The following is a 25,236-nucleotide window of genomic DNA, read 5'->3' as shown; positions in this document are numbered from 1 at the left end:
TCGACATTGGCTCAATATTTTAGGGTACTCAAATTCAACTGTACCATCAAGAACAAGAATGAAGGCAACTGACAAATATTGGCAGCACGCACAGGCGAAAGATATCATTCAAAAAAAAAAAAAAAACAGGCGAAAGATACATGAGAAGAAAACCTTACCGAATTGCTAGTGCTATTGTCTTTGAGGACGTTTGTAAGCATTTCTACTGTAGATGCACATTTCTGATCACCAGCAGCAAGGCAGAGAACTGCCACACATTGAGCGACGGAATACAAAGCCTGCTTTGCCAGGCCACCTGACTGGGGAGATGGTTTAGCACTGGAAAGAAGAGAATCTAATAATGAATCAAAGCTTGTATTTGCTGAATGGACTAGAGCAGCAAAAAATCTTTGCAATGCCTGCAGTATTGAAACAACAAGAATTTTAGTGAACGCAAGCAGCATGTTGATGCAGCCTATGTCACAAATATCTCCGATATTTTCAAAATATCGCGTTTTTATCGCGACATTTTGATAAAACAACAAACTCTCGTAATAATCCCGAAATTTTAAAAATATAGCGATGTTTTCATTTTTATCATAAAAATATCGCTATAATATCACGATATTATACTGATATTTTTATTTTATACTTTTTTCATAAATTTTATATATTTATATATCTTATAAATAATTTTATTTTTATCATTTCTTCCCAATATAAACCCAAAAAAATAAAAAATAAATAATATATCCTGAGATTTTCCTTAGCAGAGAAATTCCCGAGAACGATATTTGTGACATAGGGGCTGCAATACCAGCATGAAGTTCTGTTCATACATGAAGGGCTTGACCCTGCAACAAAGAGCTTCTGATTAATATGAGTGCCTGTGGAAGAACTTTATATCTAACAGTCAAACCAACATTTTGGTTTGACTTCTTGTCAGCCATCAATGTGCAACAGAGTTCCAAAGCCAGAGCGGTCATGTGTAAGTCTGAATCACTGCACAAAAATGCGTGAGAATGTAAGAATAAGGCGTCAAAACAATATGCCAGAATCCGAAGGTAACCAGCTCAGTATACTTTAAAAAAGAATAACTATGATTGATCAAACACATAGATTAGAGAAGAGAACAAACCTTATAAGTGTAGAAAGTTCAACAATTATAACTTCATAAGCTGATGAACCAATTCTGTCACCATAGGCAACGACAAGGGAATTTAGTGTCCCCAACGTTGCCTGCCTCAATGCCCGGTTAGCCTATTTTGAAAGTTAGTTATGCCACAAAGAGAAAAATCAAAATACTGGAAGTAAGGGTTATAAAAGTAGACGATCATTCAATTGTGCGGTAAGAGTTGCTATATATGTACCTTTCGCAGGAAAGCTGTTAACTCTGCAACAACTTGCTCCAAAACACATGATAGATCTATCTTAAGTGGTGAGCTAGCAATTACAGCAAATGCCTGGACCAATTTCGAAGTCGATAGAAAATAAAACAAAGAAATAAGAGAAAGCACCAGAAAGAGAAAAATCAAATTTTAGAGCACTCAACAGAATTCCAAGAAAGTACTCCTGATTCCTGGGGTGGGTGCCGGTAAGTAACGATTTTTTAAGCTGTTGAGACTTAGATTACATTGAAAAAGTTTTTTTTTAATATTGGGAATATGAATGACAAAACTAAAGGAACGTGTGTAATTTAATACATTTCCAATAGTATAAATGGAATTTAACCTTAACAAATAATTGATAATCACAAAAAAGTACTTGCAACAATACTTGTCCATGCATACATTGGTAAAGGAACCAACAAAACCACCTCAAAGTGCAGTGATGAACGCATGAAGAGGAAAGGTAAGTCAACATATTCCATTTGGTAAAAACTAACTCTGAAAAAGATCCCAGAGCAGTATTCCTTTTGAAAGCATTTTTACAACATAACTTACATAAAACAAGAATTTAAGAAACTATAAAAGAGATCCACTTGATAGAAATAGGTGGTTATTTCTAGAAAAAAAATTACCTTTACTGCTGTAAGTCGTGTTATCTCGTTCCCCATACGATCAACAAGAACGGGAAGGCATGCAGGTAACTCCATTCGGAGATTATCACCAAAAGTTGAAATGACAAGACCCATGCAAGAAATAGCGCACTCCTTAACCTCCTGAAGAAAAAATATACATTTATGTAAGAAAAAAAAAGAAAAATTTATAAATCAATTGTGGTTTGCAGTTTGACGGACCTGATCTTGATCTTGATTAGCCAGACGCGTCAAGATGGCATAATAGATTGGATGAACATATGGTTTGAAATCAAAAGCACAAGCCTTCATCACATGACAAATAAGTTAGGCAATAGAATGTTAACATTCCCAAGACAAAAATGAAGCCAGACAACTATCACCTGAAAATTTGGGCGCACAACACGAACAAGCTCTCCACAGACTCTTAAAGCCTCAGCAGTGACTTTATAATAGCGCTCACTAACGGCAGATAAAATAGGAGTCGAAAGGGCCTACAATGACATTGATTGTAGCTCTTCATTAGATGACTAAGCAATGGCATCCATCTCACATTTCTAAGACAGTTATATGTTAGAATGGAACAAATATCATGTTTAACTCAACAAGAAGAGAGAGTTCATGAGTAGCCAATAAACAGTGTATACAAAAGGAACAGGAAAGGCATCTCATCCTATAAGTCTGTATTCCCCAGCCCATAAACAGTGCACACAAAGAAAAGAGAAAGCTACCGAGGAAAAAAAAAATCATGACAAATGGCAGGTATGGAGTATGGACAATCGACACAAGGAAAAACAGACGGCAATGAATAAAAAACTGCAAAAAAGATTGATCATTCGAAAAGGTATGCTTAAGCTGCCAAAAACTTACCTCACCTCAGTTCCCTACCGAATATTAGAAGGAATGGTTGAGTGAAAAAGCTTCTACCCCTTGCAGAAAGGTGAAATGAAGTCAGTAGAGAGATAACCTACCTCCCATACGCCTTTTATTCTTGATTGGTTCGACTAACAATCTGAGAAAGAGGTACCTCTTCTATACATTTGCTTCTAAATGGATGAGGCACTGCTAAAGGACTACAATTTCCTCATAGATATCCTCATTTCTCCTTGAGGGGATCAACTCCCAATTCACATATTTAATACTAACAACATAGGAGAAGCACATAATGTGCTTTCCAAGAAGATTATTGTTGAAAAAATATGTGAGCAAAAGATATGGAATTGGATAGTGATACAGCCATTAGAGCTAGAGGTTCGAGTGCTTGGCCATCTGTGATAGAGAATTTTAGGTAAGGGTTATAAATATAGGGTGTAGATTTTGGAAGAAACTTCCGTATTTAAGGGTGATAAATAAAGCGTAAGGGTTATATAACATTATGTGAGTAATCTTTTTTTACTCTTTCTCCCTCACTTTTCCTCTCTTCTATTCTTCTTCTTCCATGGAGGTTAGATTCCATTGAACACGGCCAAAGAAAATCCTACTCAACTCGGCACGACACGGTCGAGTACTTGGTTGACATGGCTATTGGACTTGAAATTTTATAAAATAGGGAATATAGTAAAATCCCAATCCCAATTTATTTTATGTGTGTGATTCTCTTTTTCATGCATGTGAAATTTGTTGCGAACAATGGCTGAGTGCTCGGTTGACGCAGTCATAATTCGGGAAAGTCAAAGGATTTTCTATAGACTCTCCAGGGCAAAACGCAGAATGCTGCCAAGGTAAAGGGGAGTCGATGATGACGCAGGGGAGTTTTAAAACTATCCATTAGATTAAAAAACATACAAAAATAGATGGGGGATGATCTCCAAAAAACTTAGACCATTAGAAAACCCTATATGCAACTCATTTATAAGCACCTACCAGAGACATAATCCACCATCATCCACAATTCAAGTGAGGAGAACATAATTGGTCGATAGCTCCCTACACAAATTATCTTCACTTCTCAAAAAAAAAATTATCTCCACTATCACATTTGATAGCCTCCAAGGTCCCAAACAAACTCTCAACACCTGGTCTAGACATTTGAAGATCCACCCTCAACTAATGGACTCCGTAAAGATATAGCAAAAAATTGTGAAGGCCAAGAATAAGTGTATGAAATACCATTTTATAAGACCCAACGACGCCAACAAGTACACCTTGATGACCTCTCTCAATCCATCCCAAATTGCCCCAAGAGCTTCCATTGAAGTTCAGGTACCCCCCCCCCCCCCCCCCCCCCCCTTCCAAGCATGCCATAAGTACGCCACACACGACCAAAGATCTTCGCAAAACCTAATCCAGTCTCCCATCCCCCAACACCCAGAAGAAATTCAAATCAAAAGCTTGTTATTTACATGCTGCCCCGCGCACAAACCAGTATTCGCCCGAACCTAAACACCTAGAGACCATCCGACACTCCCATTCCTACAAATCTCACACATTTATTCACAATGATTTTCCACCAAAGGGTGTCTCTTTCCTCCCCCACCTTCCAAAGTCACTCCTCCAAAAGTGGAATTATTCCCCAGCATAATATGACCAGGAGAAAGACCTTCATTATCCTTAGGTTCAAAAACCTCATTCAGACAATAAGGTGTTTGATCTTCTTTTCAACTTCTCCATTTTTTTTTTCAACTTAATTCTCCTCTCCGTTCTGGTTTGATTCAGCCCTAATTCTTTTTCATTACATTCCAGCCTTTCAAGTTAAAACTGTTTAATGCTGCTAAAAGTTTCAAGCATTGCATTGAAAAAATTCACACATCCACAAATATGTCTTGCAAAAGAATAAATTACAGCAGCAACCACCATAGAAGGCAAGAACTTCAATGAGATGAAGGTTTGAACATTACCTTTATGTAAGGGTGGAAAACGGAAGGTGAGTGTGATGCCATAACTAATCTAGTAAAAATGAGAGCCTCAATCTTCAAATTTGAGGTGGAGGATTTGTCCTAGAAGAGAAAAAGGAGGTTGATGGACATCATATGAGCATACGTAGAAATGAAACCAACCATCAATCATTTCTCACACAAATAGGTTTAACTTACACTTAATGCTTTCCCAATTCCAGAAACCAGTGATCCAATATGGTCAGCGAGGCAGTCTGGTAAAACAACAACTAGTTCTTTTAACACAGAAAATGAACCAACCTGCACGCAAATTAAAAAGCAAATCAGAACTGTTCCACAATGAACCAGAAAATAACAGAATGCTTTCCCTACCTTCGTTTTAATGGACTTTTCGCGCAGCTGCCTATTTATAGATTTAACAATTTTTGATACTTCTTGTTTCAGCAAACATAACGGACTGCAATGAAATAAAAATAGCCATTAGCGGCTAACAATCTGTAGCTCTTTTCCAATAGACTCAAATGTAAAGAAAAAATTGAAATGAAATGAAATGCTAGGACAAGCCGGTAACCCCAGATTGTCAACACAATGAAATTACTTAATGAAGTACTAGCCATCAGTGTTCCAAAAAACAAAAAGTGACAGAGATCATTTTTACTTATTATCCAATGTCTCGTTAAACTTCCTGGAAAACTTGAATCAAGGATGCATGGTTGTTTAGATCAGTGTTTCAAAAATCGGACTCTGATGAGAAGTTGAGAACTCGAACAAGGTAAAAAGGTGTCGACTCGGGCGAGTCAATGATTGATACAATATCAATTTTTCATTAACTCAAAGGAGCCAAAGGAGTTTGATTAACTTTGTAGTGTAGGAAGATCATTTTTCATTAACTTGTAATTTTGCTTTCCCATAGTGGAAGATTGTGTTCCCAACCATGGATGTAGGCATCTTGGCCGAACCACATAAAATATAGGTGTGCATCTTGTGGTTTGTTTTCTAGTTTTACTTTCCGTTTACTTGTGCACGATCGGATCGGATTTGCCCTGCGGATTTTCTCAACAGTTAGAATCTTAGTCAGAATCTTATCAAGACCTGCAAATAAACAACAAACAACTGCCCTGGGAGATCCTAGGAGAAACCACAACATATTTGGATGAGGTCAAAAGGTCCTATTCATTGGTCCACGCTCCAATTCTCATCTGTGTTGCTTTAACTCCAAATAAAATATCATTTGTCATTGATATAGACAACCAGAATGAGTAGACATGAAGAAATTAGGAAAATATGGTTTTCTTCTTTAGAATCAATTTCATGAGTAAAATTTCAAAATGCAACATGAAAATGTGTGTTTGGAAATGTTTCAGATGAAACAACCAAAATTTTTTGAAACAAATGCAAGCAATCCAAATGATTGCATGCATACATGCTTTTGCCTGGCCTAGGTCAAACAAATCCATTTCGCCAAAAAATAGTTCTAGTGTTTGAGTTTTTAATACATGTTTTTGAGAAAATGAATCAATGCCCATTGGGATCACTCTAAGAAGGGTGAGCGTAACCTTCTTACCATAATGAAATCAAGCCCATGTAGAGTGACAGACAAAAAATAATAATAACAATAATGATGATGATGATATTTAAAATAAATGAAAGGGTGATAGTGATTGTGACAACAACAATAATACATTCAGTGATATGAAAAGCACTTGTCCATCAGAATCAAATGAAATAACGTAAGAACAAAAAGTGTTTACCATTCAAAAAAAGTGTCAAAAGACAGAGGCCCAATGCAAAACTTTACGTATAACTGAAAAACCCATCACTCAAAAAAAAAAACTGAAAAAACCAGTGTAACAGATGAGTTTAAAGGGAAAGTTTAAACAACATTTACATTTCAGATTACTTGGTGGGATTATGCGAGTAAATCTACCCATTCATGGACAAGTATCCACCTATAATTTCATTCATCAAAGGCAAACTCCAAAGTAGTTCGAGAGACTGTAATGAAAGATTTTGAGTCAACATGAAGTGAAAGATTTTGAGTCAAAATGAAGTGAAAGATTTTGAGTCAAAATGAAGCTAAAGCGCATGAATGATTAAGCAATTCATTTGTTCCATGATATAAGGATGCAATCATCTATATTGCAAACGATTTGAAAGATCACTCCTCATCGGAATAAATCAAAAAGGTACCATTTCCCGTTTGAGTGGTAATGGGTCGATCTCAGAATGCAGGACCAAAACAACAATTGCGTGCAAGGGCTGTTCAAGGAAGATATGTCTGTATATCCAAAAAATCTTCTAAGTTGGATGAAAATTATTAAAGCATGGACAATAGCAATCAGGAAAAGGTATTTTGAAGCTTCAATTTAATTTGAATTTTTGGCAGGATCTGTTATGAACACACTCAAGACTAGTACGAATGTTCGTTTATGTGTCCCAATGCATCCACTCAGTTACCAACTCCACACTCTAAGAGCCATTTAGGTTCATGTATAAAACACGTTATCCACTTGCCTCGACTCAGTTACGCCAGTCTGTCCCTTCGTAACATTTCCAGTTTGGCGTAGTAACTCAATGAATGTATTAAACACGTCCATCTGCAGCAAAAAAATATCAGATAATCAACCGCGTGAGACGGAAAATAATTATGTGAATAGCATGTGAACATATATAAGAATACCTTGACATTTTCTTCCCTTTCTTTAAACCTTTCTATCAACTTAGGGCAAGCCTGCACAGTGCGGAAAAGATATCATCCACACATACTAAGATGCCAATGAACCAAAAAACCATTATAACAGAAAACGATGAAAAACAGTTCCATTCAAAACAGAATAAATAAATAATAGCAGGTCTGCAGTAGGTCTTAAAATATAATCAAATGTTTAACTGTTTGCTCCAAACCTCACTAGTCACTACCCAACCATTTTATACAATTCAAATAATTTCTAACCTCGATTTCTAGAACATTAACAGTCTAGAAGATTCTATTCGTATGAAAGCAACAGAAACGTGACTTATTTTTCATTAATTCCAATGAAAAATGAAAATGATTATTCTTAATATGAGGAATGATAGAATGAAGGGCGCCCTTGCAAAAACCAACTTCAAGGGCGCCCCCATTGGTCAATTTCAGCAAAGTCAAAACCGTGTCCATCTTTTCCTGCATCATCCATGTTTTTGTGCGCCATAATAAATGCACTTTGCTGAAATTGGCCAATGGGGCACCCTTGAAGCTGGTTTTTGCAAGGACCCCGCCCTTCATTCTATCATTCCCCTTCTAATATTTTTCTATCCTCCCTTGAGGAAAATAGAAGACTCTAAGGCATGTTAGTCTAATACATGCCTCCCTGTACAGCTTTGAGAGCATCTCCGGGCGAGAAACAATTATAGCAGCTAAGCACTTTGCTGCAGCTCTTCGAACCTTCCAGCTTGCATCTTCATCGTCGCTATATTCGTTTGCGCTCTCACTACAACAATGACATAACAACAAATTCCCTAGGAAATTAAAAAAAATTAATATTCAAAAAAAATCCGCAGAAAGTTCAGCAAGATAAAGCAAACAAGATCAATTCTGAAGTTTATTATGCAAATAATCACAAACATACTCATCTTCCTCCTCCTCATGACTCTCATCATCAGTATCCTCCTCCATGTTATCAGTGAAGTTCGGATCATAACTTAAAAATTCCAGAGTAACAAGTAAAATGTTGTCACAATATGAAGATATATCCCGGGGACATCTTAGTAAAAAACTTTCCAAAGCCTGCAAGCAAAATAGATAGGATCGTGCAGCAGGTACGAAGCAACAATTCCCATTAGAAACACACGTTTGAAACAAGAAGAGAATGGCGTATTAAAAGACTTCACAAAAGCTTGACACCCAAAATACCTGCAAACTGTACTCACGAAGTTCTTCATCGACATCTGATGCACTTGTGCAATAATTAATCAGCAAGGGAACTGTGTCACCAAGATGGGGTCCAAAGCGATATCCAACGGCACGGCTGAAACACCGCAATTTTAAAAACGTTTTCAAAATATCAAATCAAATTAGAGATGGAAATTTTAATAGAACATGTTCGAGATAGACAAAATCAAGATTTCCAAAGAAGAATATAGTAGGCAACAAGCCATTCAATACACACACACACACACACACACACACACACACACACATACATATATATAGTAGGGAACAAATGCGTCACAGATATGAAGAACTATATATCAATGATCCAGTGCATAATATTTATCAAGATTCCAAAGGAGAATATAGTAGGCAACAAGCCATTCAATATAAATAAATATATATATATATATAGCCAACAAATGCATCATGGGTAGAACTATATATAAATGATCCAGTGCACAATATTTTTTTAAGGAATACTCTAGCGTAGAAGTTGAGTACATTAAGAAAAAGTCAGAGCACCGAAATAATATAAAATTGGCAACAAAAGGGACAAGGTAAATCATCACTCCTTGGAACAAAGCACATTCATATAAACCCTTTAATTAACGTTAATGAAACCATATGTATGCAATGTATGCATGTATATGCATGCACGTGTATTTGTATGTACTATGTCTGTTAACGTGTATGGGGAAATAGATACATACTAATCATGTGTCGTAAATTATGAATTCCATCTAAGCAAATAGAAAGCACAAAGATATACGGTCACATGCAGAAACCATAGTTTGATATTTACCTTAAAGCTCCAATCATCTGTATATTTGTTCGGGTCATTTCAGGTTTCGGGCCCTTATTTTTCAAGAGATGAACAACTTCTACAGTTGCCTTTGCCAAGAGATCATCTGACAGGCTAGAGGCAAGAGAAGCTAAAAGACGAAAATCATGGTCAATTGCATCTACTGATTGGCCCAAAAGGTCAGTTGTAGATATAGATAATAGAGATATTTTCATGAAAATAGCACGCCTATAAATAAACAATCAGAAGGTATCATGGTGCATCTAATTAATTTCAGCTCACCAATGCAGGAAATAGACTTCTTTCTGACACTGGCTTGATTGGAACTCAATTGGGATAACAAAGAACTTAGAAGTAGCTCATGATCTGTTGCTAACAGATTGCCAAATCTATGCAGAACATCGCATAAGATATCAAGACACTCACACTTAATCTCTGTGCTTGATTCCTGAAAAACACGAATCAATAACAAAATATAAGATCCTAAACGGAGATCAAAGTCAAAAATATAAATTTGCAGGAAAGCTAAATCAGATAGCAGAATACACCATACAAAATTCATAAGAGAATAATCCAGTTCATTAACTATTTAAATCTGATTAATAACCAGACAGTGCGGGATATCCAAAAAACCAATAAGCAAATGAAAGGCACCTAGCATCATTCTTAAAGTAACAGATATTTGCCAGAGATATCCACCAAGCATTTCAAAATTTATGCAAAAGAGTGGAAGGTGAACCAATTTTGTGGCATGTCACTTTTATAGAAGTTTATTCTTTTACAATCAAATTGTGAAACATGCACCAAAAACAGGTTACTAAATTATGGTTAGTTATCTAGAGATAGGATAGGTTCTATTTTCTACATGGGCAATGAACAAATTTTTAAGCTCATCATGTTTCAAAAATGCTGATTCTTTTGAAAACAAATTGTTAACATGTGTACAGCAATTGGTTACAAACCGCTGGGCCCTAGCAAGTTACCCATATATTGGTTCAATTTTCCACCTTAACTCGACAGTTCTTTATCATCCCCCCCCCCCCCCACACACACACACACGCGCACAAAACGAAAAAAAAACTCGGCAATTCTTTCAAATAAGATAATTTATATAGGAACTTACAGCGCTTGTTATGCCCTTCGTTAATTTGGGAGTAAGAGATAAAAGAACACGTTGCGCAACAGCAGTGGTAGTGACCTCCGAAACTATTGTCTTCAGGGCTATACTTGCAATATCACGGTGCTGGTCCTTTCCATTTACCAATTTATTGCACAGAATGTCCGTCATATCCAAAACTCTGTCGTCGCTGACCTTCTTCACCAACGGTACTAGACTATAAAAGAAAGAAAAACAGGGGAAAGCCCCTGATCAGTTTTGACAGAAAGATTCTAAAGAAACAAGAACATGAATATTTGAAACTTCCCCATATCATTCAATGATGTGAATCAACCAATTACTCCAAAAGCTTAAACTGTTGGGGTTGGTGTTATTTAATCATTTATACTTCAACACTCCCCGTCACGTGACTTTTAATATCAAGGAGTTGTGAGTTTTGAACCCAGGACCTTGGGCTCTGATACCATGTCAATCAACCAATTACTCCAAAAGCTAAAGCTGTTGAAGTTGGTGTTATTTAATCAATTATACTTCAACAAATGACAACCAAAATGTTTTGAGGGCGTTTCTCTTACTATCATTTCCTGGCTCAAAGGCGAGCAGCGGCCTCCTTGGAGATTCTCATCCCTCTTTCGAGCAATGGAGGCTATTTGGTTACGCTTATCCATCACGAAGAAAGTCAAAGCAAATAAATTCTTGTTTAGGCAGAAATGCCAGATTTTTAGTTTTTGTCTTGTATGGGCCTCCATGTTGCTTGCCCAATTAGCTCTGTCTATGGATTAGGTTTTTGCCTGAGCTTTTGTTTGCTAGTTTCCGTTCTCTTTCTTTTCTCTTTTTTCTCCCTTGTCCATCTGTCTCTCGATTTGTATCTCTTCCTTTGTTTTGTTTTAATGAATTGCATGTTTAAAAAAAAAAGATGCAACTGAGACACAAGTTCTAAACGGGCTAAATACATCTGATGCACATGTGTCAGATTCCGACACTATGGATTCAATTGTGACATTACAGACTTTTCTCAGCTTTTCCAAATTGCAGAAAATATTAAATTAAAATTGACAATAGATTTTAAGTTCAAAAAAAATTATATGGAAAAGTAAACACTATATTTAAGTAAGTTGATAGGCTCCCTATTGTAACCCTAAAATTACATAAAATATCGAAGTTTAGAACTAAATCATCTGTTGTTTGGATATTGGGTGGAATCATGTGGAAAGTGATGCAATGTCACCCAGCCACGACAATAATCGAAGACTAGAAAGGCTGCAGCTCAGGATTTGGGAGTTAATACATGGATTCCCCCCACCATTCAAAAAACAAATACATGCATTCCCCTATGAAATCTTTGATCCCAAATGACATCTAATCGAAAATCCCATATCATGTGGACATGTAGATTTCAACTATGCCGAGAACCAAAATTTCAGTGGCAACCCAAACAGTATGTAAAATCATTTACCAAGATCACATGCGTCCAATACTTTTCCCAAGTGCAACAGTGAGTACCAATGTCGGTTTCCAAAACTCACACCATTCTTGCCAACACTGGGCAAAAATCTTGCGATTTTCACCCTAAGAAGAAACTAAAAGGTTTGAGAGAGAGAGTGTTTTCTAATTAAGTAAAACTTCCATAGCACCAATGCTAATAAAGTCGCAAAACATATACCATTTCACAGCCAACCCTGAAACATCGCCTGCCGCATCTTCAAGTTGCTGGAGGACAGTATGTGACACTTTCATCTCCAAATCAGTATCAGCCTTGAATCCTTCCTTGCTTAATTCATTGAGCAAATCCGAGGTCGCCATATATCTGAAATCTTTATCTTTACCCGTCATCTGCAGAACAAACTAGAAGAGTTAATACAGGCCTACTAAAATTTAGGAAGGGGAAAACAAATCATTCTGAAACTATAGAACAGCATGTAAAACACAGTACAAGAAAAATTATTCATTTAGATCCATTTCAAACAAAACCACACCTTCTCTAATATACTATTTATTGTCAAATTCGCCATGTTCGAAGCAGTTTCCAAAATATTATGTAATAGCACAGTGAATGGTCTCCCAGATACTATCTGCAGATCCAAGAAGAGGAAAAAGGTTAGTAATAAAAGAGATGAATCCAGAACAAGAAGCCTGAAACTACAGATTTATCCATCTATTCATCCATTAACATTTACGACCCAGAACAAAAGGCAATAAAATGGGGTTTTTAAAATGTTCTATGAAGAAAAGTTAGCTTTATGTTATTACCTACCAAAACAGAACATGTGGCCAGCCAAGGAGTTACCTTCATGATGATTAGGCAGGGAAAATAATTACAATCAACTCCTAGATTAAGTTTGTATCAAAAGTGGAGTTCATAGTTCGTGAAGTAATTGGCTTGATTTGTAAATGTCAAAATTTCAACACCCACTATCCTACCTTTTAGAATGTTCTATGCACAAAAGTTAGCTTTATGTTATTACCAGCCAAAAATGAACATGTGGCCAGCCAAGGAGTTAGGGGTGCAACTTGGGTCGGGTCGGGTTGAGCTTCTGCTAAAAAATGGATTGAAATCAACCCGAACCCGACCTGATTTTAAGGTAAAAGCTCAACCCGAATTCCAAAAAATCAACCCGAGTTGCACCCCTACAAGGAGTCACCTTCATGATGGTTGGGCTGGGGAAATAAATTTTCTGAACTGCTAAAAGAAATGCCAAGGAGGGGCAGAAACTTCTTTAATTTATCAAGAGAGAATTCCCCATTATTTCATACCTTTTTAGCATTGAATGTCCCAAGGAACTTAATAGCTACCATGCAGCTCTTACTACACCGATATCCCACCACCCAAATTCTCCAGCTTCATTTTGAATTACTCTACTGCTCCCATTAAAACTAAGCCGTCGCCACCCTTGAGAGGCCTTAACCCACTAAAGCCAAGGTCTTTGAGCCGCGAAATAATTCTTGCAAACTCCAATCTCACATAATTAGAATGCTAAAAGGAGATCCTCTCAAACCCCTCCAACTTTGGAGCTCTATATGGGACTTGAATATGGAATTGATTAATTACCTAAACTATTTAATTACACAAAAAAAAAAAGAGTTTTTGTTGAAGTGGACCCTATCGCAGGCCTTGTTTTCTTTTTCTTTATGTCCTTATTATTATTTATCATTATGCAGATGGGCCCCATCACTAATGTCACCAAATCTCATTTAAGTCACTTATCAGGGGCAACTATGTTATTTGTAATGTTTAAGTGATATGGAAAAGTTGTGGTTTTCAAGGGGTTTCACTAACTCTCACTAACTCCCTCTTCAGCATCTCTTGTTCTTCTCTTCTATTCCTTCTTCTCCACATACTCCAAAATCCCAGGTTTTCTACATGGTAGGAGCAAGGAAAAAACCAAGCTGATATTGGGTTTTCCCCCTTCACGCCTATGGTATGGGTAGAAGCATCACATAGGGAACTTTATGCTTAATGTAGATCTGTTCGTACATGTGGGGAAAATCCCGTCAGACCAAAAATCTGATCAAATAACACAATCAAAGGCAAACTAAAAATAAACAAAAAATTACAAGAGAATAACCGAGCACTTCTTTTGAAATTTAAAACTCAAACTCCATGTCTCATTTCCACTCATAAAAAAGTTTTATAACTGTTTCAGATGTTTGAGAAACAAGACATCACCTAGGGCCATTCGGTTCGGTTCGGTTCGGTTTTTATATCTACCGGTTCAGTCGCGGTTACGATTTTCACAAAACCGATCCAATCGGTTCGGTTCACGGTTCAAAAAATATTAATCCACAAAACCGAACCGAACCACAATTGATATGAAAACCGAACCGAACCGGTTCAGATATCTCTTTTTAGTATTTTTTGCCGTTCAACTTCAAACTTCAAACGGTTCGTCCATTATCCCCAAAATCAAATGGTCCAAAGTTGTCCATTATCCCCAAAATCAAACGGTTCATCCAATAGTAATCCATTATGTCTTTTTCTATTTATGACTGCGCATTACTTATAGGTAAAATACAGATAAACCGTGAACCGAACCGGTCAAAACCGGTTCGGTTTGGTTCGGTTCAACTGCCAATCGGTTCGTTTACGGTTTGGAAAAAATCCAAACCGATGGGATCGGTTCGGTTTAAGAAATTCCCTTAAACCGAACCGGACCGAACCATGTGCAGCCCTATCGGTATCTTCTGATGCAATATTTTTTCTCAGTGTGATTGGAATAAATTTATTTTTTTGTGTGTGCGTAATCCCATAAATCATAAAGATATCTGATAAAAGTGCGACAATTGGGGAATCTCTCGATTATTCTAGCATAATGACTGATGATTAGTGTATCGGACATGGGTAGTCATGACATAACCCTAGGTGGGAAATTTTGCCAATATATGGGTAAAAACAGGATATCCCTCACTTTCGAGGGGGGGAGAAGTTTATTTCATTGAGTAAATGAGAGGAGTATGACCATTACCAGCAATAAAGTTTAGTCTATTCTCCTGATGCAGCTGGTCATAAGAAGTTAGTAGAAGAAACAAGGATTTTTAGTTCTTGGCAGAAATCCATTCAGATTATGAGTACGCAATAATACAGATTCTTAGGTCTTTTCCCCTCCTTCTCCACATCACCTGTCTTATCTCATTTACTCAAGTTAGCCTAACTGCGCAGTTCAAATTCATTGTCTGAACAGAAACCCCCTCAAAAAAAGCCTAAATCTTTAATGCCAAAAGAACAAACCATGATAAAATCATGTGTGCCAGAGTACGTATAACAGTAAAATAAATCAACTGATATTCCTTTTGAAACAAGTATGTAAACAGCGCAAACCCTAATACATTACACAGTTAGGAAATAAGTCTCTAATCTCGTGATTTATGCAGAAATTTGCAGAGAAAATTCATGTGTATAAATGAAGAAGGACGAAAAGCGAACTAAATCAAATAAACGGGGAGTAGAGAAAGAAGACTTACGATTTTCAGCTCTCAAGTGCAAGAAAACGAAACCCTAGCATTTTTTTTTTCTATTTGAAAGCAGAGAAGTTTTTGGATGGAAAACTTTCAGCTAAAGGTGGGAAGTGTGAATTGAGATGAAAAAACCCTGGAGAGAGAGGAGAGAACAGCCGAAGCGTCTAAAAGCAAAGGGTATTACCATTTATAGAGGAGTCTAAATTACTAACAATGTCCTCTCTTTAAAGCAATTTACCTGGTTAGGAACGATGAGCGGATCACAGTGAGACTCGTCACGACAATTTTTTTGACTCGGTCGAGTTTTATTGAATTTAACTCGGGCCGTTGATTTTTCGCCCTACTTATAGGATAATGCGCCCCGTTGTTACTTGATTTGACGTCAAAAAACATTGAGTCTGCCCGCAATTCACGTTAATAGTGGGGCGTATTATCCTGCAGGGGGGCGAAAAACCAACTCCCTTAACTCGGTATGAAGAAATGCCAAAACGGAAGTTACTTTTTCATTATTATCGACACTTGTTGGACCCCATTTTTGACAAATTTATGTGATCGGAGCCGTTGATGTGATCATCAAGCATTTGATCATCCCAACCATTTATTTGTTTAGGTTCAACCTAAATAGTTTGTGCCCAAAAAACCATCTCAATGATCCTAATCATTTGATCTAATAGATCAGAGGGCTAGGATCATCCTATGAAATTGAGATTTTGGGGTGCAGCCTATGTACATTGTGGGGATCATTTGATCTAATAGATTGGAGGGCTAGGATCATCCTATGAAATTGAGATTTTGGGGCACAACCTATTTACACTGTGGCTAGGGGTGGCAATGGTTCGGTTTCGGTTCGGTTTGACCCCCAAACCGAAACCAAACCAAAACACTCCAAACCGAAAATCGAACCGAACTGAAACTGAAACACTTCGAACCAAACCGAATCGACTCGATGAAAAGGGGCACATTTATCATTTTCTTATGAAAAGGGGTGCATTTATCATTGTCCAAAACGAACCAAACTGAACCGAACCAAATCGGTTTGGTTCTACCGAACCGAAATTTGAATCGTTGGTTTGGTTTATCCAAACCGAACCACATTTTTGGTTCGGTATCGGAATAGTTCGGTTGATTTTGCCACCCTTAGCTGTGGCCCGTCAAATGGACGGGTCAGATCATCCTATGGTATGTGGTCAAATGGATGGGTCGGATCATCCTATGGTATTTGTCATATGGTCCATTTTGAAACATATGGGATTACACGGTCTTGCACCATATAAAATTTTGTCAGGTTAAGTATGCGGGGCCCACCAACTGTTCAAGTAGGAGAGAGAGAGAGAGAGAGATTGTATAAGTGTTGTACCGGTTGTGGCTTCAAAATCGTTAATGCTCTGTTTGGTTGATGGGTTTTTTTTTTACCCAGGATTTATGTGGGTAAAGGTTTAGTGGTCACATCTGCTTTTTCTTGCTGACATCAGCAAAATCTTGTCTTGAAAATGGTGTTCTCTCTTTCTCTCTCTACTCTCTCTCTCCACTCATCATAATATCTTTCTCTAATTAATGCTTGTCCCCTCTTTTGTCTCCTACCTTTACCCACATAAATCCCAGGTAAAAAAAAAAACCCAGCAACCAAACAGAGCATAAAAGGAAGGAATTTATCCTAGACGAGGGTGGGGGGATTTATCACTGCCCAAAAATTATTTTTTGAAGTGAGTTATCGAATATGATTCTAATTCAGAAGAATCAGAATGGGATTAAAAAACAGAATCAAGAATCAACATCAAAATCAAGAAACATAATCAGAATCATTACCAAGGCACCTTTAACTTCCATAACCTCTGCTCTTGCAACTTGTACCTCTCCCCATCGATCCTCTTTAACTCTTCCCTATTTATATCTCGTCTTCGTTTTGATTTCGTTGTAAGTCCGTATCAATGATTTAGAGTCTTGTACTTTCTTTCTTTATCCGTAACTTGTGAGAATTTTATATTACGTACTTATTTGGGTCCCACCTTGGCTGAAATAAATCGGTTCAGATATTTGTTATTTTGAGATTTGGTTTGTAGTTATTTAGTTAGTTAGGAATTTTAGAGATAAAGACTTATATTTGTAGTTATTTATCTAGTTAGGGATTTTTAATAAATAAGTTGTACGTAGCCTTTCGTTGCTCAATGAGAATTTTATCCCATAGTGTATTTTGTGCATAGAGGAGGACGACCCTTCCCTCGAAGTGGGTCAAGGGGCTGATCTTCCCTCTAAGAAGATCAAATCCGTTACGAACCGATTTAGGTTTGTAACAATTGGTATCAAAGCAGCCAGTTCTACACCATGGATACATCATTGGAGATTTTGGATTCCTGCACGATCATTTTCAGAAGATGAAAGTATCTATTTCGAGAATGATATAAGAGCAACGACAATTTGCGGAAGGCCTCAACAAAATCAGCATGTTGATCAAAGAAATGCGCGAAGATGAAAGAAAGCAAATCGAAGAAAAGACTGTTACAAAAATGAAACGGCGAAATGGAAAAAGATGAGAAAAGAAGAAGAGAGAGAAAAAATCAGCCAAAAGAAAAAGTGAAAAAGCCACGAAAGAAAGTTCGTCGCCAAAGAGTCTACCGTTCCTCTTCTCTCACACAACCATTTATGCATCGACATCTAAATCATTCCAGGAAAACACACTGAAGAATCTTTGATGAACAACACGATGAGAACGGTTGGGAGAGGGAGTTGTTTCAACCATTGATTTCAACTATATTTTCCGTGAAGATGATGCCCACTAAGATTTGGGACCCCGGAGGAAGAGATTATCTTCTCCAATGATCCAACCTTGAGGACAAGGTTGATTTCAAGGAGAGAGAAATGTTACGTGCTTATTTGGGTCCCACCTTGGCTGAAATAAATCGGTTCAGATATTTGTTATTTTGAGATTTGTTTTGTAGTTATTTAGTTAGTTATGAGTCTTAGAGATAAAACTTATCTAGTTAGGGATTTTTAATAAATAACTTGTACGTAGCCTTTATTTGTTCAATGAGAATTTTATCCCCAAGATAGTGCGTTTTGTGCACAGAGAAGGACAACCCTTTCCTCGAAGTGGATCAAGAGGTTGATCTTCTATCTAAAAAGATCAAATCCGTTACGAACCGATTTAGGTTCGTAACATTTTAGTAGAGAAATTAGGGCTAATCCATGCCTTCACCGACTCATTGCAGTCACTTCAGTAGCCCTTCCCTGGTGTTGAATTCTAATTCACGGCCAAAGGTAAGGAGGAATGTTGAATTGGTGGGAGAAAGCATCTGACCCATTCTTTTTTATCTCTCCTCCATCTCACCTTGATGCCACCGGAAACCCCATGTGAAAACATGAGAGATCATTCTCAATTTATTTTCATTTTCAAGCTTGGTTATTTCGTACCTTATGCACACAACATGCTCAATGAAATATTATTGGGATTTTAAATATTAAATACTGAATGAAATATAAGAACAAATCTGAGATCATTATGTCTTTAATTGAATCATGACATGGAAATTTAATCTTTCCACATTTTTTTTTGAAACCAATTCTCACTGATGCTATTTTCATTTAAATAGTTGATCCGCTTTCTGTATGATAGGCTATAGATTTGTTGCATTTAGGTGCGCCTGGGAAGCGGGAACCAGGAATGGGAATTGTCTTCAAATTCCATACCTATTCCTAATCTTCTGGTAAAAGGGTTTTAGTTTTACATTTGAAACCCTTGTGTGGAAGGAGAGGGGGACCGGAATCAAGAATACCACCTATTTGTCCACTGGGAGCATACCCACGACTTTAAGCCAAAAGCCACACCGGTACGGGTTCAATTATATCGGTACTTCCATCAAATCATCTTTGGTTCTTCTCTGTAGAACATTGGAAGAGAGTTGATGGATCAAGGGGCTAGAGTTTGGCAGATCAAGGTGACATCAACACCGATGGGGCTGCTACTACTACAAATAGCATACCCGCCTTACCGTGTTTCTGTAGGGTTGACTCACATTATCGAAAATAGAAACTCCAAAATATGGCTCGAGCATATGAACAGTGTAGGACATCCCCACCACTACATAGTAGGACCCATATTTTGGTCGATCTGGACCACTCATCTGATAGCTTGTCTATTGCTGGGTGGATACATTTAATGACCAAAAATACATATTATTGGATGGGAATTACTAAATAGAAAATAGTCATTCTAGAAAACAAGTACTAGGCCTCACGCCTACATGATCAGGTCCGTTGATCCAAACGGCAACGCTAAAAGTCAGCCTCCTGCCACTGAGATCGCCTTGATCAGATGATTGGGTTTAGCGGCCCAATTGGAGCGTAGCGTTATGAGATAGACGGTGTAGATCAACCAAAGGTGGGACCCACTCTGTATAAGTGGACCGACCTCATTATTTATGATACAAAAACTCAACTCCGTGGTAACTCTGCAACTCTCCCCTCCAAATCCAATAGTTACCCAACCAACAATGGCGAAGAGAAGTAGAAAGCTTCTTCCTCTTCTTCTTCTTAAACACCATCGCCATTTCTCTCTCGAACCCAACAAAACAGCTGTACAAATACTCCTCCAAAAAGAAGAAGACGACTGGAATGAGCAAGAAATAAGTTCTCTCTTCTCCTCCTCCTCCTCTTCCCATCTCCTTCAAATCCTCCGCACTCTACCCACCACCAAAAAAGCGCTCAAATTCTACCAATTCATGTCACCCTCTATCCATGGCCCCACCGCCTATCAAGTCATGTTCGAGGTCGCAAGCACAGAACCACAACCCCACCTCACAATGCTCCAACTCCTCCACAAATCAAGAGACCAAGGATTCTCTCTCACAACTCACTCCGCTTCTCTTCTCATCCCCTTTTTCGGTAGAGCCAAATTGATATCGGACGCCCTCCAAGTCTTCCACGACATTAAGCCCCATCTTCGCAATACCCACCTCTATAACCAAATCCTCCAACCCCTCTTCTTTGATTCAGACCCAATCTCCCATAAAACAGCCCTAAATCTCATTCTCACCGATATGCTCTGTAAAACCCTACATTCTGATTCTGATTGCCGGCCTAATCGATTCACCTGCCTAATTCTCTTCTCTGCTCTGCTGAAGAGAGATTTCAGAATGGATTCTCTCAAAGAAGAAGACAACGCCGCCATTTTAGGGCTAGTTTTGGAGCTGGGAAAGCGTGGGATTCCGTCCCCGGACGCAGTCCAATATACAAAACTGATGAGCAAGCTGTGCAGGAGCGGTCTAACGAACAAGGCATGGGACCTTCTGCACGGCGTGAGGAAGATGGGCGGAGTAATAGAGGTGCCTTCTTTCAATGCCCTTTTGACTGGGCTTGGTAGAGATCGCGACTTCCATAGGATGAATTTGCTGCTTTCAGAGATGAAGGATGCGGGCATTGAACCCACAATCGTCACGTTTGGTATTCTTATCAATCAGCTATGTAAATCCCACCGCGTTGATGACGCATTGCAGGTGTTTGACAAAATGATCAATTACTCCAAAAGCTTAAGCTCTTAGAGTTTGTGTTATTTAATCATATCAATCTTACTTCAACACTCCTCCTCACTTGTGATCCCTCTTTGTCAGGGGTGTCGTGCACGTGGACTTTTAATATCAAGGAGTTGTTGGGTTTTGAATTCGGGACCCAGCATGAGGCAATTGCTCTTATAGCATCTGAAACAACCATTTACTCTAAAAGCTTAAGTTCTTAAGAGTTGGTGTCATTTAATCATTTATACTTCAATGCGCAGCCCCTTTTTACTTGGATTGGCTTTACACTTGCATTTTTAATAACAAGGAGGAGTTGGGTTTTGAACCATTTACTCCAAAAGCTTAAGTGCTTTGAGTTGGTGTTATTTAATCATTTATTCTTCAACACTCCCTCTCGCGTGTGGCCCCTCTTTCTTTGGGTTGGCCGTACACATGGATTTTTAATATCAAAGAGTTGTTGGGTATTGAATTGAGGGCCTGCCGTGAGGCAATTCGCTCTGATACCATTTGAAACAACCAATTACTCCAAAAGCTTAAGCGCTTAGATTTAGCATTATTTTATCATTTATACTTCAACACTCCTCGTGTGTGGCCCCTCTTTCTTACATGGATTTTTAATATCAAAGAGTTGTTGGGTTTTAAACTGAGGGCCTTTCATGAGGCGAGGGCCTGCTGTGAGGCAATTGCTCTGATATCATTTCAAACAACCAATTACCCCAAAAGCTTAAGCTCTTAAAGTTGTGGTATTATTTAATCATTTATACTTCAACACATTGCAGGTGTTCGACAAAATGATGCAACAGAAGAAGCAGGCACCCGATGTCATCATGTTCAACACACTGGTAGATGGGCTTTGCAAGGTAGGTAGGCAGGATGAAGGATTGGTCTTGGTAGATAAGATGAGGAGCCAACAAGGTTGCTCTCCCAATACTGTCACATACAATTGCTTGATTGATGGATTCTGCAAAGCGGGTGAGATCGAAAAATCATCCGAGCTCTTCAAGCAGATGATGGAAGAAGGATTGTCTCCAAATGTGATCACTATGAACACAGTTATCGATGGAATGTGCAGAAATGGAAGGATTAGCAGCGCTCTAAGCTTCTTCAATGAGATGTGTGGTAGCGCCATGGACCGGAATGAGAATGGGGACACCCCACCTCGCCTCAGAGGCAACACGGTTACTTACAGCACTCTGATTGGTGCATTTCTTCGTGTAAACAATGTCAACAAGGCGATGGAATTGTTCGAAGAGATGGTGAGAAATGGCTGCTCTCCGGATTCCATCACGTATTTTACTTTGATATCTGGTTTGAGCCAGGCTGGGAGGGTAGAAAAAGCATGCTCTGTTGCGTCCGCGATGAAAATAGATGGCTTTCGTCTCGATGCAATGAGCTACAATGTCTTGATCAGTGGGTTCTGCAAGAGGAAGAGATTAGATAAGGCGTATGAAATTCTCAAAGAAATGGAGGATGCGGGTATCAAACCCGATGAGGCTACATTCAATACCCTCATTGCTGCAGTGAGTAAGGCTGGTGATTTTGAGATTGCGCATCAAGTGATGAGCAAGATGATCGAAGAAGGTCACGTGCCTTCTGTGATTACTTATGGTGCTCTGATTCATGGATATTGCAAAGCCGACAAACTCGATAAGGCCATGGAGCTTTTTCGAAACATGGGTGCTAAGGGAGTCTCACCCAATACTGTAATATATACCATTCTGATTGATTTTCTCTGCAAGGGAAATGAAGTGGAAGCTGCCATTTTGTTGATGGATGAAATGAAGGTCCAGGGCCTACTTCCTAGCATTGCTACATACAATGCCTTGTTCAAAGGCCTCTGGGAGAGGAATTTGTTGGATAAAGCATATGAGCTGATGAACCAGATGGAGATACAATGTTGCAATCCTGATTATATAACGATGGAGATTCTCACAGAGTGGTTCTCTGCCGTTGGAGAGATGTCAAGGTTGAGAAGGTTTGTGCAGAGTTCTGAGGCTCATGTCTCGTCTATGGAGTTTTAGCAAGGGTTCTCGGATATCCCCATCATTCTTCTTGCAGAGGATGTCATTACTTCTTCGAGTCAGATAGCTGATAGAGAAGAACAGCATCAATTTCATCCTTCTCCTAGCATAAATTTTCATTATGTAAGTTCTTCTGAACCATTACTTCACCCATTTCGGAAAAAAAAACAAAACAAAAACAATCTTTACTTTAAATGATGTATGTAGGGATTCCAGATTTTGCTTGTTCTGGATGACTAATTACATTTACCTTACAGTTATAAATTCTCATATTCCTTGTTCTAGAAGTTTTTCTTTCCCACTCTTTGTATCCTCTATTCTGTTTGCTGGACAACTGGGTCTAAGCTCATGATAACGGTTAAAAGAACTCAAAAAACCACTTTGATGCATTTTCACTAAGATGTCTGGTGGAAAGCAACACTAATAAGCAAAATTTCTCATTTTGAATAATTCCACGAGACGAATCCCAGACAGTAGGGCATGCACTTCCACATGGTTAGCACATGTCTTAGCCGGCAACCTCGAGAAGGCCCACTTAGTAGCACCATTTGAACTGCGGAGCCAACCCATACTGGTCGGACCCAGGTTCCTAAGTTGGAGCCATCAAAGTTCAGCCTAACAAAACCAGAAGTGGGCAACCACTTGGACGGCAGCTTGCTCAAGACAAACTTGCTGGCCTGCCCCACACTTCAGCCCAAGAATTAGTTGGGGGAGAGTTGGGGGAGAGGGGTTGGTCGCCCAACGGAAAAAATAATGCCCAATTCGGCCATTAAAAATAAAAGGTATTTGGCTGTAAAATTTGTTTCACACAGAAAGAAATACCCTATCAATTTAGGAAAAGGCATAAAATTTGTTTTCCTTCCATTTTTTATTTTATGTCAAGATAAACAGAGCCTCTTGAACTTTCTCTTGGACGTTGCAGGCAAAACAATGGATCATCTGTTCATTCGCCAGAGAAATCTGATATGTCATGCTTAATCACTTTGAGGTACAATTTTCCTCAGCGTATAGCAGATTTAGTACAGGAATGTATGCTAGTCCACTGGACTAAGAGATGAAAGATTATTAGCAATTCTTTCGGCTCGGTGTAAGGAAAGGAACAAGCGCATATTCGAAGGCTTGGTCAGAAGTAGTCTTGCCTTTAAAAGTCAAATATTATTTTTCTTAGTGTGATGTGCAGGAATTCTTCCAACCTTTTCAGGGTACATCAGAGGCCTCTATTCGATGATCGTGGGTAGAGATTAGGTTTTACAAGGGGATATCCAGTAAGCCAAATCTTAGATGGACACCCTCACCCGGGCATGATGAAGCTAAATTTTGACGAGTCCAGTGTAGGGAATCCTGACCGAGCTGGCATAGAGGGTCTCATTAAGGTGACAGACAGCATCACCAAACTTCATTTTCGGGTGAAGTGGGAATCAAGGCATTATTGGACGAGGATCCGCCTGGATGAGGAAGCGGATTTAAGACTTTTTGATTGTAGGAGGTGATTCTCTCAATGTTATCGGATGGATGAAACCAGGAGCCAATTTCTCCTGGAGATTTGTCGGCGAAATTGAGGAGATCATTGACCATGTAGAGGGCCCCTCTGTGATTTTCCAACACATGGCGAAGCAGCCCGGTTGACTAGAGACTGATCGGGATTGGAGATTTTTTATTCCCTCCGCCTCCTCTTTAATTCTAGTTTTTTCTTATTGTCTTTATATTTTCTTGTATTTGACCCCCTTTTCGATCTCCTATATTTCCTTACCATTCAATTTTTTGTTTACATAATATACCCATTGTCAATGATAGAATCACCTTTTCACCAAATGCAGGCGATTTCCATGATTGAAGCTTCCCCCAAGGCTAGACTGTTGCATTGTACAAACAAGTGCAACCACAGTATTCAAATGAAACTGTAAAATTAGTTAATACTCAATCCTCTTATTAATTCAGCCTTAATATTTCCATACACCACTTGTCCTAGGGTTCTGTAAACTTGCCCTGGTGCTTGTTTAGCAGGCTTGAAGCAAGAAACAAAAAGTTGTTGTTGAGACCAAAGACACCAAATTCAGAAACGTTCCATGAATTGTATTCCATAATAGAGAATG

At 38.5% G+C, this 25,236-nt stretch overlaps 2 protein-coding genes across 4 annotated transcripts in view; one reads left to right on the top strand and one right to left on the bottom strand.

The window, feature by feature from the left end:
- The window catches only part of LOC143889384 (cullin-associated NEDD8-dissociated protein 1-like), a 36,610-nt gene extending 20,830 nt beyond the window's left edge, over positions 1 to 15,780 (bottom strand). The window contains exons 1-21 of the mRNA XM_077393557.1: positions 15,622 to 15,780; positions 12,639 to 12,734; positions 12,326 to 12,495; positions 10,669 to 10,879; positions 9,828 to 9,993; positions 9,546 to 9,675; positions 8,723 to 8,837; positions 8,439 to 8,596; positions 8,177 to 8,300; positions 7,511 to 7,561; positions 7,345 to 7,427; positions 5,203 to 5,287; positions 5,029 to 5,130; positions 4,834 to 4,932; positions 2,380 to 2,490; positions 2,219 to 2,302; positions 2,000 to 2,140; positions 1,350 to 1,442; positions 1,118 to 1,239; positions 819 to 981; positions 159 to 398 (exon numbers count right to left, since the gene is read on the bottom strand). Coding sequence (XP_077249672.1) covers positions 159 to 398; positions 819 to 981; positions 1,118 to 1,239; positions 1,350 to 1,442; positions 2,000 to 2,140; positions 2,219 to 2,302; positions 2,380 to 2,490; positions 4,834 to 4,932; positions 5,029 to 5,130; positions 5,203 to 5,287; positions 7,345 to 7,427; positions 7,511 to 7,561; positions 8,177 to 8,300; positions 8,439 to 8,596; positions 8,723 to 8,837; positions 9,546 to 9,675; positions 9,828 to 9,993; positions 10,669 to 10,879; positions 12,326 to 12,495; positions 12,639 to 12,674 — 2,484 coding nt within the window. The 5' untranslated portion in view covers positions 12,675 to 12,734; positions 15,622 to 15,780. The remainder of the gene's footprint in view (positions 1 to 158; positions 399 to 818; positions 982 to 1,117; positions 1,240 to 1,349; positions 1,443 to 1,999; positions 2,141 to 2,218; positions 2,303 to 2,379; positions 2,491 to 4,833; positions 4,933 to 5,028; positions 5,131 to 5,202; positions 5,288 to 7,344; positions 7,428 to 7,510; positions 7,562 to 8,176; positions 8,301 to 8,438; positions 8,597 to 8,722; positions 8,838 to 9,545; positions 9,676 to 9,827; positions 9,994 to 10,668; positions 10,880 to 12,325; positions 12,496 to 12,638; positions 12,735 to 15,621) is intronic.
- Positions 15,781 to 20,053: 4,273 nt separating this feature from the next.
- LOC143889383 (uncharacterized) lies at positions 20,054 to 24,975 on the top strand. Of its 3 annotated transcripts, XR_013254826.1 has the most exons (4): positions 20,054 to 21,104; positions 21,902 to 23,266; positions 24,066 to 24,131; positions 24,345 to 24,974. XR_013254826.1 is itself a non-coding variant. In XM_077393556.1 (2 exons), exons 1-2 carry the CDS (start codon positions 20,103 to 20,105, stop codon positions 23,141 to 23,143), a joined length of 2,244 nt encoding a protein of 747 aa, XP_077249671.1. In that variant the 5' UTR covers positions 20,054 to 20,102; the 3' UTR covers positions 23,144 to 23,430. The 3 variants fall into 3 exon arrangements, 1 of the variants encoding a protein (XP_077249671.1); XR_013254825.1 differs by having other exon boundaries at positions 24,066 to 24,975; XM_077393556.1 differs by lacking the exons at positions 24,066 to 24,131; positions 24,345 to 24,974 and having other exon boundaries at positions 21,902 to 23,430.
- The last annotated feature ends 261 nt before the right edge of the window (positions 24,976 to 25,236 follow it).

Source organism: Tasmannia lanceolata, unplaced genomic scaffold, assembly GCF_043159265.1.
Source record: "Tasmannia lanceolata isolate RefF3 unplaced genomic scaffold, GAP_Taslan_0.1 ptg000013l, whole genome shotgun sequence".
Classification (NCBI taxonomy): Eukaryota; Viridiplantae; Streptophyta; class Magnoliopsida; order Canellales; family Winteraceae; genus Tasmannia; species Tasmannia lanceolata.
This window is presented reverse-complemented; position numbering and strand designations above follow the sequence as displayed.

Excerpts from the sequence above, each read along its gene's own strand:
- LOC143889383 (XM_077393556.1), top strand. The coding sequence starts at position 20,103 with ATGGCGAAGAGAAGTAGAAAGCTTCTTCCTCTTCTTCTTCTTAAACAC. Across the intron at positions 21,105-21,901 it reads GCGTTGATGACGCATTGCAG|GTGTTCGACAAAATGATGCA; the intron begins GTGTTTGACAAA and ends AACACATTGCAG.